The 18,806-nt window shown below is 38.0% G+C and overlaps 1 protein-coding gene across 6 annotated transcripts in view; it reads right to left on the bottom strand.

Annotated features, from left to right (window-relative positions):
- Nucleotides 1–18,806, bottom strand: part of RNGTT (RNA guanylyltransferase and 5'-phosphatase) — a 218,012-nt gene that overhangs the window by 153,796 nt on the left and 45,410 nt on the right. For all 6 annotated transcript variants that reach the window (XM_060167795.1, XM_060167796.1, XM_060167797.1 and 3 more), the window contains one exon: nt 2,009–2,144. In XM_060167795.1, coding sequence (XP_060023778.1) covers nt 2,009–2,144 — 136 coding nt within the window. The remainder of the gene's footprint in view (nt 1–2,008; nt 2,145–18,806) is intronic.

Raw genomic sequence — 18,806 nt, 5'->3', positions numbered from 1 at the left:
CACAGTACAGTGTATCAGGTTACTGTTCCTGCCTTGGGAGGACTACGTCTCTTGTACTCCAAGTGGTACTGCCACCTATGAGCCCCTGGTCTCCACTGTCTCTCTTCCTTGGATATATATATAACTTAGGCAAGGCCCTCTGGAATCTTCCCTGGGATTGATATATGGATATTGGGAGAGAAAAGTTCCCTTTCTGCTTGGGTTGCAAGGCAACTTGCCTCCCACATGGAGAGAGCCTTCATGCAGAGTGAGAACAGACAGACAAGTAAGCAAAGAAAGAGAGAGAAAGACAGCATGGCCCATATCACTTGAGTCCCCAGATCCAGCCTGAAGCAAGTCAAGCTGAAACCTAATTATTTGTGCCAATTTAGTTCTTTTTTCCTCAGTTACTTTAAGTAGAATCTCACTTCTAAGAATCTTAATTATAAAACTGCACAATTGGGCTTCCCTGGTGGCGCAGTGGTTGGGAGTCGGCCTGCCGATGCAGGGGACACGGGTTCATGCCCCGGTCCGGGAGGATCCCACATGCCGCAGAGCGGCTGCGCCTGTGGGCCATGGCCGCTTAGCCTGTGCGTCAGGAGCCTGTTGCTCCGCAATGGGAGAGGCCACAGCAGTGAGAGGCCCGCATACCGCAAAAAAAAAAAAAAAAAAAAACAACAACTGCACAACTGTGAAAGAAAAAGGTACAAGGATATGCATACAAGTATGTCTTATAATACAAAAAATCCAAATGTCCACCAAAAGAGGGCTGGCTAAATTAATTACAGAATTGTTTGTCAAACTTGCCTAATTAAAATCACTTGGGCACTTATTAAAAATAGAGATAACTTGACCCCTGGGAGAGTCTAATTCACTAGGTCTAGGATAGGCTACTGGGATAGGCCATATTTTTAACAAGCATCCCCTATAATTTTCATAAGCAAGATAGTCTGGAAACCCTAAATTAGTGTTTACATATACAGTGGTCTATCATTCAGACTTTTATGTGAAAAAGGTCCAAAACACATTGCTAAGTGAAAACAACACAAATTACAAAACAGATGTAACATTTAAATCTTTTCATGCAAAATTATGTAACTATCCACGTGGGTACATATTTGACCAAAGTACTCATTTTCAGCCAGGGCAGAGGTACCTGTACTCAGAATCTTACTGGGACTGGAAGGGGTCCCAAGTCCCCAAAAGATTCTGATAGACATTCTGTTTAAGAATCTATGCCCTGAGTTAGTATTACTAATATGAATGTGAATCCTTCAGGAGCAGATGTAAGATTGAATGTTCTAGCACAGAGAAAAGTCTGGAATAATGTTCATCAAAATGATAACAGAAGTTACTCCAATGGTTAAGAGTTCAGGTGATTTTTACCAGCTTTTTTGTAATGTTCTGTATTATTTTAATTTTTATTTACAATGAACGAATACATTTAGAATTGGGGAGAAGAAAGCTGTCTGCACAGGAGAAAGTTAAAATATTTTTAATCAAGTAATTTTATGATTATTAAGTATAGATTTTCTGAATGGGAAAATTCTTATCAGCTTTCAAAATTCAAATGTAAAAGTACAAGTGGCTGCTTTCAAAGACACGATCCTCTTTCAACAAGAACTATTAGTTCATATAGCTAAAGAGCCAAGGAAAAATGTGATATGTCACATCACTCAATTAAAATTCAACTGACAAGTAAAACAATAAAATGAGTTTTTCAGTAAGAATTTTTTTCAATCACAAAGAACAAAAGAATTAAGATTTAATTTTGTTCACTTATTCTGTATCTAAGACAATGATCAAGTGACAGTAAGTGCAGGTAAGAGATAAATGGAATTTAACATCTTAACAAAAACTAGATTCAATTTTTTAACTGTCAATTATACACCAATAAAAAAAACTTTTAAAAAAAACTGGATCTGATTCTAAATTTCCTGTTTAGTTATTAAAAATACACATGTACTTGCACAAGAAAGAAAAACAGCAATGTTTGATATTTTTTAAAAAAAGATAAAATATGACTTACCCCATCTAGGAGAGTATTCGATAAATGCATGCGGAGATCTTTACGAAATGGAAATTCCAGATTTGAAACATGAAACACTGAATTATCTCTATCAATCATAAAAACTTCATTTGTGCCATCAATCAACATCATATACCTTAAATGAAACATTAAAAAGATAATATTAACAGTAAAATTCAAGAATAGAGTCGTAAGAAATATCAGTTGAATTGTTTTTCCTTAGACTTACAATAGCTGCCTGGAATAATGTTCACCAGAGTCCCCCCTCCACCATCATTCAAATTAAAGTACCACAAATAACAAAATCTTTTTTAAAGACGTTTTTGTTTCCTATAAAAAACATACGGTATAGAGAAATCAAAGCTTTTTACGGAAACAATGTGATGTTCAAGAGCAACCTTATAACCCATCTTAGGAGAGAACGGTTCTCTAATTTTTATTAGATCTTAAACACCAAAGTTTACGAAACACACAAACACACATATATGTAATTACGGAATTTTATTGGCTCAACAACTATACAAATTAGGAATTACTCTCTCCACTTTGCAGTAAAAAAAGAAAGTGATTTGCAAATGGCAAGACGTCAAAGTATCCAATGCTCCTTCTGCCACACAACAGTGAGCAAAACAGCTAACCTCTCTCTTTGAATTAATGTGATGATACAACCAGATACCACCATTTCAGGTACAACTCTCATTCATTTCTATAAAATTAAAATATTTTTTAACACAAGCTCATGAGAATTTTTATTAGCCAATCAATATATGGGGGAATTTATATACTTTAAAATGTGTCATCCTCCAAATGGCCGAGTTACTATCACTGATTCCCAGTTGGTTGATCATCAAGAGCAGAGCTCTACTGCACACCATATATAAAAATAAAGTCCAGATGAATTCAAGTCAAGGAAATTACAGACCAACAGGCTATACTACCAAACAGATAATAGCAAGATTTGGGATGAAAATGGAGACCATACCCAGGTACCAAACTCTTCAAAGAATGAGAGAAATCTGACAGCAATAAGTTAGAAAGTTAAAAGTCATGAGCCTCAAAGGAACAGAAGAATCACTGTGTTGTCTTGTTTGTTGTTAAATGAAACACTGGAAGACTAATAGTCTGGATGTACCACTGAGAATAGAGGAGAATGCGGACCATCTGCCTAATTTCCTACCCATGAGGTAGGTCAGAAAAAAAAAAGCAGCAACTCAAAGACAGAGCTAAATCAACTTAAGGCTGGGGGACAGAAGAAACGTTCAACAAAGAGACGGAAGCAAATGTAGTACATGGTGGCTAATATAGAGGACAATTTGTTTCCCATAAACAACTGTTCTAAAAAACAGAGAGACATGTTCAGGACAGACGAGGAGAAATGGGAGGGCTGATTAAGGTAACAGAAGTGTGTGACAACAGGCTGAAGAGCAGCAAGGCAGACCAAAGGGGCTGACATTTGGGGACTGGATTGGAAGCATGCTGTTACTAGTGTTTTCAAAATAATTAGTCGTAGCAGGCCCCGGAGAGGAGGTGAAGGACTCGGGCCCTTGCTATGTATTGAAAGAGCTGTATCCTTAGGAGATGGGGATTGTGAAGACTCAGGTTGCGCTTGGAAAAAGAAAATCAGCCTCAGTCTGGACTGACTGTGCAACTGAGAAAGTCAGACCAACTGCCGGGCCAGCAGGTTGGCAGACAACAGGAATACTTAGTTCCCGAAGCTCCTGCACATGCTTTCCAAAAGTGACAAATCCTAGTAGATAGGGAGAGTCTAGTCTTCTTGAAGAAGTCAACCTTGCCCTGCGTGGTATTTCAAAGAGAATTTAAATCAACATAAGAATAGGGCAAATAAGGACTTCCTTGGCGGTCCAGGGGTTGAGACTCTGCACTTCTACTGCAGGGGACATGGGTTTGATCCCTGGTTGGGGAACTAAGATCCCGCATGCCGTGCTGACTGGCGAAAAAAAAAAAAGAATAGGGCAAATAAAAAGCCTGTGATACCTTCTGCAAAAATGGTACTGAAGACACAATCCATCATGTTGTTTAAGGACCTAGGTCAGCATTTTGCAAAGCTTATTATTTACTTTTAGGATTTCATGGCAAAATAAATTAGGGAAACACTATATCTTTCTCTGGGAAAGTCAAGATACATATCAGGAACATTTAAGGTTGTAAGAAAACATGGAAGGAGTAACTCAGTTTGCCTGGGTCTCTCCCATGTATATAGGAGATATACATGTTATTAAACTTTTTCTCCAGTTTAAAAAAAAAGAAAACATACAATAGTCTGTTTATCTTATTTAGCCCATTATTTCCTAAACTTAATCCTGATATCTGTTAATATCCAACAGAATTAGTATTCTTTTCTTTTTTTTTTAATTTAATTTTATTCATTTTTTATTTTTGGCTGCATTGGGTCTTTGTTGCTGCGAGCGGGCTTTCTCTAGTTGCAGCGAGCGGGGGCTACTCTTCGTTGCAGTGCACGGGCTTCTCATTGCGGTGGCTTCTCTTGCTGCGGAGCACAGGCTCTAGGCACGTGGGCTGCCGTATTTGTGGCACACAGGCTCAGTAGTCATGGCTCGCGGGCTCTAGAGTGCAGGCTCAGTAGTTGTGGCACACGGGCTTAGTTGCTCCGCGGCATGTGGGATCTTCCTAGACCAGGGCTCGAACCCATGTCCTCCGCATTGGCAGGCGGATTCTTAACCACTGCACTACCAGGGAAGTCCAGAATTAGTATTCTATATTCACAGTGTGAGAAAAGCTGGCTTATGCTAACAAATTTCAGAATTCAGAAAAAAGAAACAGGACTTCCCTGGTGGCACAGTGGTTAAGAATCTGCTTGCCAATGCAGGGGACACGGGTTCGATCCCTGGTCTGGGAAGATCCCATACGCCGCAGAGCAACTAAGCCTGTGCGCCACAGCTACTGAGCCTGAGTTCTGGAGCCTGCAAGCCACAACTACTGAGCCTGCGCACCACAACTACTGAAGCCCACACACCTAGAGCCCATGCTCCACAACAAGAGAAGCCACCACAATGAGAAGCCCACGCACCACAATGAAGAGTAGCCCCCACTCACCACAACTAGAGAAAGCCCGCATGCAGCAATGAAGACCCAACACAGCCAAAAATAAAAAATAAAGAAACGGTTTCCCTCTTCTGATCATAAGATGACAACAGAAATTATATTTCCCTTTTCACTGGCTGCCCAGAAGCTCAGAATTAAATATAATGTTCAAATAGAATAATTATTAAATCCCAGGGTGCTGGTACATTCTGCTTTTTCTGTCATAATTATTCTCTATTCATTTTTTAACACACTTATTTGAGATATATATATATATATATATATGAATGCATACATATCTTACTATCAGATTTTACTTCAAGTGGAATATCAATTAAAAGAAAATACTATCTATGTATATTTATGCATAAACAGATTTAAAAGACCAAGGAAGGAAAGGCATTAGAAGATGGAATTCATTATAAAGGATTGCTCATGGGAAACTCAGCTTACATATGCAGAGATATCAGAGAAATTATTTAGCAGTTGGTATTCAGAGATTCTTCTGCACATATAAATTTTCAGGCTTTGGAACAGAAGTTTCTGGAATGTGATTTTTGGTTTGAACTCCAATCATTCCGAATCACATGTACTTTTGTTACGTGATACCCATGAAAAATAAGAAGCTATTTCCTGTTAGGGAAGAAAGGTAAGGAATGTGGAAATAACCTCAACTGCAAATTTAATACACAGAATTACCAAATTATTTGTATTATATACATTCTCATTAAAAGACAAAAATACAGGGCTTCCCTGGTGGCGCAGTGGTTGAGAGTCCGCCGCCGATGCAGGGGACATGGGTTCGTGCCCCAGTCCGGGAAGATCCCACATGTCGCGGAGCGGCTGGGCCCGTGAGCCATGGCCGCTGAGCCTGTGCGTCCGGAGCCTGTGCTCCACAACGGGAGAGGCCACAACAGTGAGAGGCCCGCGTACCACAAAAAAAAAAAAAAAGACAAAAGTACAGAAGTTTCACTGAATTAAAGCATTGATTCACTTTTTATATTGAAGTATATATACCAAACCATATAAATAACAGAAAAGCCAAATTTATAAACTGCTTTTATTTATTTATCACTGCTCTGCGCTGCGCAGCTTGCAGAATCTCAGGTCCACGACCAGGAATCAAACCCTGGGCCTTCGGCAGTGAAAGCACAGAGTCCTAACCACTGGACCACCAGGGAATTCCCGCGTAAACTGCTTTACTTTAAATACTGGTTTTCCAGCTTGACTAGAAAAGCTGCAGTCACTGAGATGAGATAGCTAATCAAGTAAAACCACCAATTATACATTAATACAATTCAGGAAGCACATAATTAAAGAGGAAAACTGATTAAAAACAAAATATTGGTAACTAATACTACCTTAGAGTTTTAACTCACATTCCTAATAGTAGTCTGAGGGTAAAATAATCTTTAAACATCTTATAATTTAAATTTATCACCAATATTCATTAATATGGAAAGAGATCCACAATATATTAAATGAAGAAAAAGCAAGTTAAAAATCAGAATGTATGACTATGAGGGGTAGGGAGATAAAACTCTGTATGAATAGTAAAATAGACAGGAAAGCCTACACCAGAGAATTGTCATCTCTATGCGGAATTATCAATAATATTTGCTTTTCTTATTATACTTTTTTGTACTTTTAAGAAATTTTAGAAATAAGCTCAAATTGCTTTTACAAGCCAGGGGGAAAAATATTAAACTACAGAAAAAAGAAAAAATAGAAATATAGTCTAATCAGAGTCTGAGAAATGTTTTTTCCTTTGGCAATAAAATAAGATGGGATGTTAAACCTCGATGGTCATATACCACAGCAGCTTCAAAATTAGCAGGTATTTCTCCTCTCCTATTATAAAGCATTTATAGTGGGTAATAAAAACAGAAAAGTTGATCATTTAAATTGATTCATTTCACCACCATCTCTTGTACCAATTCCTATCAAACTCACTATGGTTTTTTGTTTTAAATAATTAACCAGTTAATTTTTTTAAATATTTACTAAAGGGCCAACGAGTTATCAGGCACAGATGCTAGAAATATAACAATGAAGAGCACAGGTTCTTCATCTAACTTCATATAATTTGCACCCTTAACAAGAAAACAAGACATTAAACAAATAATCCCAAACATAAGAAGTATTGATAAGGTGAAGTACTAGGCACTACAGGAGCATACAAAAGGCAGAATCTGTCAGAGTTCAGATATCAGGAAAGGCATCCCAGAGGGATTCTCACGTAGCTGATAATAACATCAGGTTATGATCACTTAGTGAGCAATGGCTATGCACGGAGCAGTGTTCAAAGCCCTTTATATTAACTCAATTAAGCCTTACAACAATCTTACCATGTAGGGAAAATTATTGTTCCCATATTCCAGATGAGGAAACTGAAACCACAGTAAGTAACCTGCCCAAGGCCATAAAGCTGGCAAAATAGCAAAGGTGTTATTAAAACCTAGACAATAATCTATCTCGACAACCTCTACAGTATCCTGCCTCCACCTGCATTGTGCAGAAGTTAACCCAGCAACTTCTGTTGGGGGTGGAGGGAAAAGGGAAGGAGAGATGGGGTGTGTGGTGAGAACCAGTGCTTGGTACAGTCTACCAGTTGCAATATCCTTGAGACAAAAACAGAAGGTGCGTGTTTTGGCAACAAAAAATTCAGAATACAGAAGCATAGAGAGAAAGAGGGAAATGGCATGGCTTAAGTCTAGAGAAGTAGTCAAGGACTTAGTGATTCATGAAAACTCTTTTTCTCTTTATTCTAGAAAGTGGAAAACCCCTTGCATGAGACAAACAGAAACCATAATGGGTAATTCAAACCCAAGATAGGTAATATAGGAAACTGGTTACAAAGATATTGGAAAGCTGAAAAGGTTAACAAGGGAAGATGAAGATAACAAGAGATGAGTAACTGCAGGAAGCACTACCACCTAAAGGGCTGTGGGAACAAAACGGAAGAGGCGAAGAGGCGTGTTATCAGAGGCCAGGAGCTTGGAGGATGGGCATTGCGGGGCCTGGAAGGCGGGGGCGGGGGTCCACGGAGCTCAGGGCTCAAACCTCTAAGGAGGTGGCACCAAATGGCTAAGACCTGGACCTCTAAGGAGAGGAGCACAGCACCTCAAGTTTCAATCTCTACAGAGGAAGCACAGAAGGGAGGATGCTCAAACAGCCTAGCGGGTGAGGAAATGCAAGCGGCACTCATTTGCCTACGATGCACCCCCCAGAAGCTGGCACCTCTGAGAGGGAGCAGTGCGGTTGGTGCTGGGAGTGCCAAAAGAAGCTGGGAACGGAGTAAGAGTTGTCGCTGGCGGCTGGAGGGGTAAAGATAGAAACAAGAGAAGTCGCTTCTCTCACCTTCCAAATTCCTACGTGCTCCCCATGGTAAAACCCAACAAGAGGCAAGCTGGCAAGGGAGTCGGAGAAATGCAGTTTGCGGAGTCCCTCATCACAGTTTAAAAGGGTGGAACGGGAGCTGAGGAAGAGCAGGTAGAGAAACAGCAGCCCACTGAAAGGCTTTTAGCAAACTAACAGCACAATCTGATCTGCACTTTTCAAAGTTCACCTCCACATAATGTATACTCCTATAGGATAGGAACCAATCTGTAGACCAGAGAAATTATGAGGCTTTTATGGTACTCCAAGTGGGACTACAGTGGCAATAATAACTTAGAGGTAAGCGGATAAATTCAAAACGTGTAAGAGGCAGACTGACAGGATAGTGTGCTCTTGACTGGCTACGGGGCTGAGGGGCAGAAGAAGTCGAGGAGGACTCCCAAGCTTCTGGCAGGAGGAATGAGTGCACTTTATTTGCTGAGCCGTGGAGCACAGGAGGAGGAAGCAGTCACTGTTCAGTTTCGTTGGGGAGAAGTGACAGACAGGATACGGACATGGATCTTTTCATTTTTACATTGGAAACCAAAAGGCCCAGATTTTCTCTATCCCTGTCTCTAGCAGGCTGGAAGTAGGGTCTAAGTCAGACAACCAAATGCTCCCTTCCCAGAACTTTTAACTTGAGAGACAGTGAGGCACAGGAATAGATTAAAAAAGATTCGGAGAGACAGCAGAGGCACCGTCACCAAGTGCCAGTGGTGGCTTCCTATTCCAAGTGTTCCTGTGCCTGACCTTGGCTCTGGTCCTTGCTGCCTGGCTTCCCTTGATTCCTATCCATTTTCTGAGACTGGTTCTCCTGAGAGCCAGCCTTCCAATATATTCCTTTGTTTACATTAGCCAAAGCTGATTTCTACTGCTTACAGTCGATGCAATGCTAATGGATATGCTGTTTGGTTGTTGCTTTTTTTTCCCATTTTGCCCACTATATACTGCTGAATTCAAGTAAGTTATATGTGCCCATGACAGAACCACACTGTAATGTCCCCCAAACTATTCTCAACACCAATGGTTATGTGATACCAGCTCTTTACACAATAACTTCATGCCAAGAGATATGCCATCTATTTCCTGTCCTTCAACAGAGATAAGTGTACAATGTTAAGCCCAGAGTCTACCTTCCCTTTGTATCTTTTCTCTCATAAGAATTCACTGCCAAACCTCTACCGTTTCTATACCAGCTACATTTCCTCTCATTTCTATTCCCAGTAGAACTGGTATACAGCCTCTGAAACCTAATTCTCAAGACTGTAGAGATATAGTTATATTAAAATCTCTTGCAAAGAAATTCACAGTTTAGAGCCACTTCCCCAGATACAATCATAAACCTTTCTGACATAAGAGCAGTTGGTCAGACTCTGGCCCCGACCCACCAACGCCTGTCAGACCTTATTCCACAAACGATGCAAGAACTGCTGACTTGCTGAGCCCCAGCTTTCTTCCCTCCCCATGGGGCTTTAGGCACACTTTGCCTTTTTCTCTCACTAGCTCACTGCTCAGTAAACTTGATCTCTGGTAATCTCTTTTGCAAAGTATATCCACATCCTCTTTAACCCATTTTTCCCCCATTTCTTTCAACCGTTAAACAAAAGAGAACTTTATGTTATGTATATTTTACCACAGTTTTTAAAAATGAAAAACCATTTTCCTCCTTCTCACCTTGTTCACTTAGTTCCATTAATGAGCTTAAGAGAGCTCTACCAGAGGCTAGTGACACACCTGTATCAAGCAAAATTAAAAGTCATGAGTTTCTGATCCACCTAGACAAAATAATCAGGGTCACAAAGTCCCTCCCAGTCTCCATCATGCTCTCAATCTAGCTCCTCCCCATCTTATAAAAATCAAATTCGTTTCCCCAACAGAGTTTTTATAAACTTCTTTATTTGTTGCAATATAGTTTGTTTGGTTACCTGTGTTGAAACAGTACATATTGTCACTTTTCACAGCAGACAAACACAGTAAATGATTTAGCTACCTTAGGAATTAAGCAAGCTTTATAGGCTAGGTTGGGAACCTAACCACCATTTAGACTACAATTCTATGGAAACACAACCTAAAGTCTACCAACATAAATTAAGGAATCTCAGAAAAAGACTTCAGGTAACTTGAAACATCACTGCTTACACTGCTTCCACAAAAAGACCAATATTTGATGATAAAACAATGTAATCCCTACACACAGCTTTACTTTCAAACATAATGCTATAATCTGTTTAGTTGACACAAATAACATTTCAACCTTTGAAAACAAAAACTATTTGAAGTACAGCTTTACCTTATTTTATCTTCCCAGAAACTCAAAGAACTCATATTAAGGTCATTCTTATTTTCACATTAACAAATTAAAGAGAACATACACACAAACAGTAACACTACCGCCACCTAACCTTTTTAAAATTTATTTCTGCTATTAACAATCACTGAAATGAAGACACAGTCCTAACATATTCTTCACATAACTGTGAAGACACAGTTCTCTTCATCAAAAACTATCAAAATTTTCATTCAACATTATAAAAGATTCCAACCTAACAGGTATTATCATCTTGATTTACTGATTCTATACGCAGAGCAGCCTTCTTCAAAACGATTAGCTCCTTTTTAATCTTCATATCACATCAACTTAAAGTTATAAAACAGATGTGATTAAGTTTTATAGTCTTAAATTCACTTTAAGCCCACAGCTTCATTCTATTATGTGATCACTTCTATACATACAACAGTAATTAAACAGACAACATTTATTATTTAATTTTAAACTGCAAAGCCCATTCACTTCCACACAAATTTAATTGTCAAACTTGTCTAATCAGCCTCTGATCTTAGAATGTTAATTGTACGTTAAATGGCAGGTCAAAAGCATGCCACTGAACATTTGAACAGTTTGCTAACACTTAACTGTCTCCTACTTAAGCATAGTCATCTTTATTTTATATGTTGTTTATACAGCAAATTTTCCACTAGTTATGTTCATCTGAGTTTTGTTTAAGCTTGGTACTTGGTAAACTTTGTCTATGGAAAAATCATCAGTCAAAAGACTTTTATTTCAACTTGGGTAATTCATCGCAAATAAATCTGGAAGACCCAGGGGTATCTACCATTTAAAAAAAAAAAAATCCCAAATCCTCCAAGCCTTCTCATTAAAATATCATGTATGCCTATTTCTATTAATAGATAGTAAAAAATTTTAAAGCATAGATATTACTGTTTCAAGAAACCCCTTCAACCAGCAAGATTTAGTCTGTGCAAGATTAAAAATCAACTCTAAAAGAATCTGGCAGGTGTAGGGCCCAGTATCAGCTTCTAGAGTCCTCCCTCCCATTCCACAGAATTAATGATACGTAATACAAATAATCAAGTATATAATAAGATTTAGAGTAAATTTCTTCCAAACCACTCAACAATTTAAAAATTTAATTTTCTTACTTTGTTTTCATGGAGTATGAATGGCACCAGTGCTATCATTATGGGCTTTGGGAAAAAAATTCCAGTTCCAGAGCCTGTAACACCAGATTCAATAAGTGCTTGCCATCTAGACCACTAAAAAATAGGCAGGCATCTGTAACCAAAAATCTCATCAAATATTATAACATGATTCTAACTGTCCAACTCCTAAGTATATGCTTTATTTTTTTAATAAATTTATTTATTTTTTGGCTGGGTTGGGTCTTCTTTGCTGCATGCAGGCTTTCTCTAGATGCGTTGAGCAGGGACTACTCTTCATCACAGCGCATGGGCTGCTCATTGAGGTGACTTCTCTTTGTTGCAGAGCATGGGCTCTAGGCGCAAGGGCTTCAGTAGTTGTGGCACGCAGGGTTAGTTGCTCCGTGGCATGTGGGCTTTTCCCAGACCAGGGCTCGAACCCATGTCCCCTGCATTGGCAGTCGGATTCTTAACCACTGCACCACCAGGGAAGTCCCTAGGTATATGCTTTAACTTCAGAAGTGCAACTGTCTTATCCCTTTCTCATTTTGCCATCCTCCACTGCTCAGAAATGTGTACATGCCTACTGCTAAGCCTATGTATGTGTAAAACTATACCTTGTCCTAAAATACATTATCTTCAAACTCTTACTCAAAACTCCCTTTCATGAAATCTCTTATACTCTAAATAACAGGTCCTATTCAAATCACTATCACTCCAAGTTTTCTAAAAATTATAAATCTAATATGTACAAAAAAGAATTGCCTCTGGTAGAAGAGAAGCATACGGGGAGCAAGCGGGGGCCTTAAAGTTCACTTCAAGGAATTTCAACTTTACTTTTAATTGAGCTGAATTACAGCTAAAATGCAACACATGTTAAAAGATAAAGTTACATACTATATGTTGTTCATTAGTGAACATTAGTTATAGAGGTATTTTATAACATATCATTAATTATATATTAATATATAGTAAATAGGGGGGAAGATATCTACAGGCAAAACAGAAGGCACCAACATAGAAAGATATGTGGGAGTCCACTATGGAGGTTAAAACAGTCATCCCAGACAGGCTCTTCCTAGCTGTGTGATTTTGCACAAATCGCTTGACTACTCTAAGATGTAGTTTCCTCATCCAAAGTCTCCACCTCCTAAGCTGGTTGCAAGAATTAAACAAGTTAGTACCCCCAGGTTCAAAGCAGCATTATCCACAAGAGCAACAGTGTAGAAGCAACCCAAGTGCCCATTGACAGACAAATGTATAAGTAAAATGTGGTATATATATTAAATGGAATATTATTCAGCCCTAAAAAACAAGGGAAATTCTGAAGTATGCTACAATACAAATGAACCTTGAGGGCATTGAAATAAGCCAGTTACAAAAAGATAACTACTATATGATTCTACCTATACGAGGTACCTAGAGTAGTGAGAAATCAGAGAGACGAAAAGTAGAACGGATGGTTACCAGGGGCTGGGAGAACTGGGGAATTATCATTTAAAGGGTATAGAGTTTTAGTTTTGCAAGATGAAAAGAGTTCTGGACATGAATGGCAGTGATGTTTGCACACATTATGAATGTATTTAATACCACTGAACTATATACTTAAAAATAGTTAAGATGGTAAATTTTATCTTATGGGTATCTTACCACCATAAAAAAAATGAAAAAGAAAAAGAATTAAGTGAATTAATATATGAAGAATACAGAACAGTACCTGGCACATGGTAATAAAATGTAAGCTATTGTTATACTATGTCCAGGGCACATAGTAAGCACTTAATTAAGGCTGGATATCATTGTTATTAATACTATGACTACTACTTTACACAATCCAAAAAAGAGTCAAGGTCATTAATAAACAAAGTCTGGATAAGACAGAAAGGATTCATTTCCTGTAGGCAGGGAAGAAGAGGACATCTCTTCTGAACAGAGAGGAAAAGAGATGAGTGAACCAAAAATTTTGAAGTGCAGAAAAGTAAACCATAGGTAATTCCCTGTGAAGGTTACCCACAGCCCACAAACTCAAGCTTATATGCATCTTTACACAAAAGCAGGCAAGAACTACAGTAAGTAGTTCCTTATTTCTTTTTTCTAAGAAGAGCTGTAACCCAAGACAATTTTGTAAAATCAGAAGCTGCACTACCTGAGTGAGCAATAACTCAAAGAGCTCAAATCAAAGAACCTGAATCAGGTGGATCTCTCAATCTGTCTAGGAAACTGTTTCCTAAACACTAAAATGATAAAAACAAACCTGAGCCTAAAATATTCCAATGTACTGAAACAGCTTCTTAAGATTTACTAACAATAATAGTATATATAAATACACGATTACTCCAAAAGGTATTGTACATAATGGAAAATTACCATGTTTTTGTCCCACAATCTAGCTCATTATATAAAAATTAGTAAAAGGATAATTTAAATAAAATTATAATTAAGGGAATTCCCTGGCGGTTCAGTGGTTAGGACTCCTCACTTTCACTGCTGAGGGCGCGGGTTTATTCCCTGGCAGAGAACTAAGATTCCACAAGCCACACAGTACGGCCAAATTTAAAGTGTGTGTATGTGTGTGTGTGTATCTATAATACATTAAATCTACATGGGTTCATATTTCCCTTAGCAGCTTAAAAGAAACATAAGAATTATCATAACAATAAGAGTAGCCGATCAAGTCCCTTTCTATGTACAAGTTTATAAGATCAACTAATTAACAGAGTTTAGGGAAATGCAAGAAGTAGAATATAAAAGCATACCTTTCAACTAGTGAAAAGAACTGTCAAATCAGGACTGAATTATTTGCTACCAGCAATATGCATCTTGCTAAGTGCCACTTCTGTGGGCTAGAGTATGTTCCCTCCTCCTTTCCACCAATCTACAAAGAATTAGAGAATTATGGACTCTTAAAGTGCTGGAAGGGTTCTTACAATGTAGTGCCACTTCACCCAAGTAGTGTGTACACACACAGGTGCACACACACACATATATCCCACCTCCAGCCCTGCGACAAACACAAACAGCACTTAAGGCACAAGAAAAACCAGGCTAGATTCAAATGCAAGTGAGAACAAAAAGTATTCATACAGGCACTACCAAAGACACAAAACTATCTGGTTATATTACTTTCACCAGTTCGTAACTGTCTGAAAATAAAGTATAGGTTAATAGTCAACTTACATAAATAAAAACATAACGATTTACCCTTCTACAGCAAGATGCTTCTACCTCAAAGACTCGGTTTGAATACAATATAGATATTTTTTAATATCTTCTAAGTTCATTTAAATGTTTTTCTTAATGGTCACCTAAAGTCCAAAATCCAAGAACTCTAAAACCATAACTGAATACAGACACAGTTGGATAAATCAATCTCTTCAAATCCTCAAAAGTGATAAGGTTAGCAAGAGAAAAATCTTAAGATACATCTTAAAGATTCAAACTGAATAACACTGGCTAAATGAGTTCCATCTAATTAGGGGGACAGGAGGATTTCTCTTGGTTTGTAACTATTTCCTTATGCTCAGAAATATGGCTTTTTGTCACATTAAAAAATACAAGGGACTACCCTGGCGGTCCAGTGGTTAACACTCCGCGCTTCCACTGCAGGGGGTGAGGACTAGATCCCTGGTCGGGAACTAAGATCCCACATGCCAAGTGCCGTGGCCAAAAAAAAAAAAAAAAAAAAAAAAAAAATTCAAGCCCACAACTGCTAATTAGGTATAGGCCATTGAACAAACATGGTCTCTCTGGTATCCTCATCCTGAGAAACTGGAATAGATTCTTGCTACTTAAAGTGTGGTCCTTGGACCAGTAGCACTGGCATCACCTGGGAACTTGTTAAAAATGCAGAATCTTGGGCCCCATCCCAGACTCACTGAATCAGACTTACATTTTAACAAGATCCCCAGGCGATTCATATGCACATTAAATTGAAAAGCACTGGATTAAATAACCTCTAACCATCCTTAATACTCAAATTGCAAAGGAAAAGAGAAAAGCCAAACAACAGAAGCCAAAATAAGCAAAAATAAATTAAAATTTTTAGAAACATGAAAAAAAAGTGCTTCCACTAAAATGCCTGTTCAAAAGTTATAGTCAGTAGATTTTCCCTCTCTTCTTAGTTACAGAAATATTGTTTTGATACTGACTAGGGTAAAAGGAGCAGAGGATTAAAAAGAGAAGAGAAAGAAGACTAAGCAAGATACAAGTTAGTTCCAATCCCAGTCTTCTAATTTTCACATTTTACATTTTGCAACTTTTGAAACTCACTGTTGCCTACACTAGCTGAATGAATGCCAATATAACCTACTTTCAATAAAAGTTTTCACAAAGGTCCCCAAAAAGGTTCACTTAATCGTCCTTGAGCATAACTGAAAATGAGAAAAAAAGTGTTGCTATAGGGGCTTCCCTGGTGGTGCAGTGGTTAAGAATCTGCCTGCCAATGTAGGGAACATGGGTTCGAGCCCTGGTCCGGGAAGATCCCACATGCCACGGAGCAACTAAGCCCGTGCACCACAACTACTGAGCCTGCGCTCTAGAGACTGTGTGTCACAACTACTGAACCCATGTGCCACAACTACTGAAGCCCTTGCGCCTAAAGCCCACGCTCAGCAACAAGAGAAGCCACTGCAATGAGAAGCCCGCACACTGCAACGAAGAGTAGCCCCCGCTCGTCACCAACTAAAAAGAAAGCCCGCGCTCAGCAACAAAGACCCAACACAGCCAAAAATAAATACATTAATTAATTAATTTTTAAAAAACAAAAAAAAACAAAAACCACTCCTTTCAAAAAAAAAACAAGTGTTGCTATAGGGGCTTCCTGTGCCTCCTGTCAGGAAACCCCCTTGAGGAGTCTCGGTTGGCTGGCTCTCTGTGACATTACCTCTTTCTTCCTCCAGTCACAGAAGTAGGTTGGCTGCTTCCCCTTCCACAGCAACTATTCCTCAAGTGTTCACTTCCCTGCCTTCTGTATCGCTATGAAAAACACTCTCTTGCCATACTCTGTATTCCAAAAAAACAGCTCTTCTAAGTACCTCAAAGGCCACTGGGCTAACCTACTGATGCAGCAGTCCCAAGCGGCCTTCAACTTCAAGATGATTGAGGTAAAGGATCTCCCACCTTACAACTTCCTAACAACAACTCAAGAAGAAGTAGGAGTTGGTTAACAATCAAAATTTAAATCAAAAACTCATGGCTCAGAAATCCTTAAAACTCTTGACATGTTTTAAAATATATACTAACAGTTTCACCAGCCACCAGTACAATAATTGTCTTCCTTAGTCCAAGCACCGTACTGCCCAGTGGCTAGAACTTAACAAAGACTCTGGATTGACAGCAACTATTAGGTCAGTCTAGCTCAGACACGCTGTTTCCGCTTCATGACTTCGTGCTACTCCTCTTGCCCATGTTACTCACTCTCCACTAGTCATCTTCCTCCTAAGAATGCCTACGTTCCAGAGTCTATGTCACATCATTTATAGGAAATTATATTTCACATTGTTCTCTCATGTATTCCCATTTTAATATCACAATTAGATTTTCACCCATTTAAGGGCATGAAACATGTCTTAAATTTTCTCTTTATAAATAGGTTCAAATTTTAAAAATAGGACTTTACCATGACTATGGAATTTCTCTTTAGAAAGTTCGAGTTTGGTTTATTTTACTTTAAGCAATCTATTAATTTGGTAGAAGGTGTAACTATCAACAACACTTACCAAGCACTTCCTACATGTTAAGCATTATTCTAAATGCTTTAGATGAAATTACTTAATCCTATAACATCTAGGAGGTAGTTATTATTGTTATCCCTATTTTTCAGATGGGCAGGTTGGGAGTTACAGGGGTTGTATAACTTTCCTAAGGTCACATGACTAGTAAGTATGGGTACTTCAGGATTTGAACCCAGGTAGTCTAGTTTCAATACCCAAGCTCTTAACCACTATACTATACTGCTTCTCAAAAACAGACCTGTTTTATAAGCTAACATACTTAAGTATCTTTGTTTTCTAGAATTTTATTACATTATTACCTTTATATGTCCATGATTCTACTGACTATGCAGAATACCTAACATAGGCTCACAATCCCTCTTACCTGAAAACTTTGGAGTTAGGTATACTCCCAAATTAAGATAAAAAAAAAAATTAGACAATCTTAAAATATACTAAAAATAAAATAAAATAGGTACAAACTAATTTTCCTCTCAAAACTTTATTGCTATTGAAATTGACCACAAAAAAAAAAAAGAAAAAAAGAAATTGACCATACACTAAGATACTTAATTTGGTGGCTCCAAGTACATCATCAGAACAGCTACCATTTAAAACTTGTCAAAAATTAGAAATTTTATAAAACAAGCAACATCTTTTGTGTGTATCTTAATTCTTCTATATAACAATGAATCTTTTTCTTAATTATTTTACTGAAAGGGAAAGATCTAATCTACAAGAAACTTGAAATAATTTTATGTTTAACACAGATATTATACTTTATCATACATATTTTACTATAAAAACCCCATTATTTATTTTAAATGTATAAACAGACTAATAGCACCACTAGGTTACTTTTAAGAAAGATAATTAAAAACACATGTAGAAGATGCATAACACGAAGATGCTTGATTTAATATTGCTTTATGCACATAGGGAAATATAAGTACATAAAATTATATCTAAATGCACCAAATGTTTTAAATGACTTAATTTCCCAATTTATTAGTACAAAATGTTTAATAAATCACACTATTAGAAATTAACTGGTTTCCACTGGTCTTTGTTCATGTTCACATAAAATTACTGGGAAAAAGTCTAGATGCAACAATGTCAACAGCTAAATACTAAATACAGTACCTAACCTCTGAGATTACAAAATTAAATATAATATGGACTCATCATATTAAGGCAACTACCAAGGCCAG

Source organism: Lagenorhynchus albirostris, chromosome 12 (genome assembly GCF_949774975.1).
Source record: "Lagenorhynchus albirostris chromosome 12, mLagAlb1.1, whole genome shotgun sequence".
NCBI lineage: Eukaryota > Metazoa > Chordata > Mammalia > Artiodactyla > Delphinidae > Lagenorhynchus > Lagenorhynchus albirostris.
This window is presented reverse-complemented; position numbering and strand designations above follow the sequence as displayed.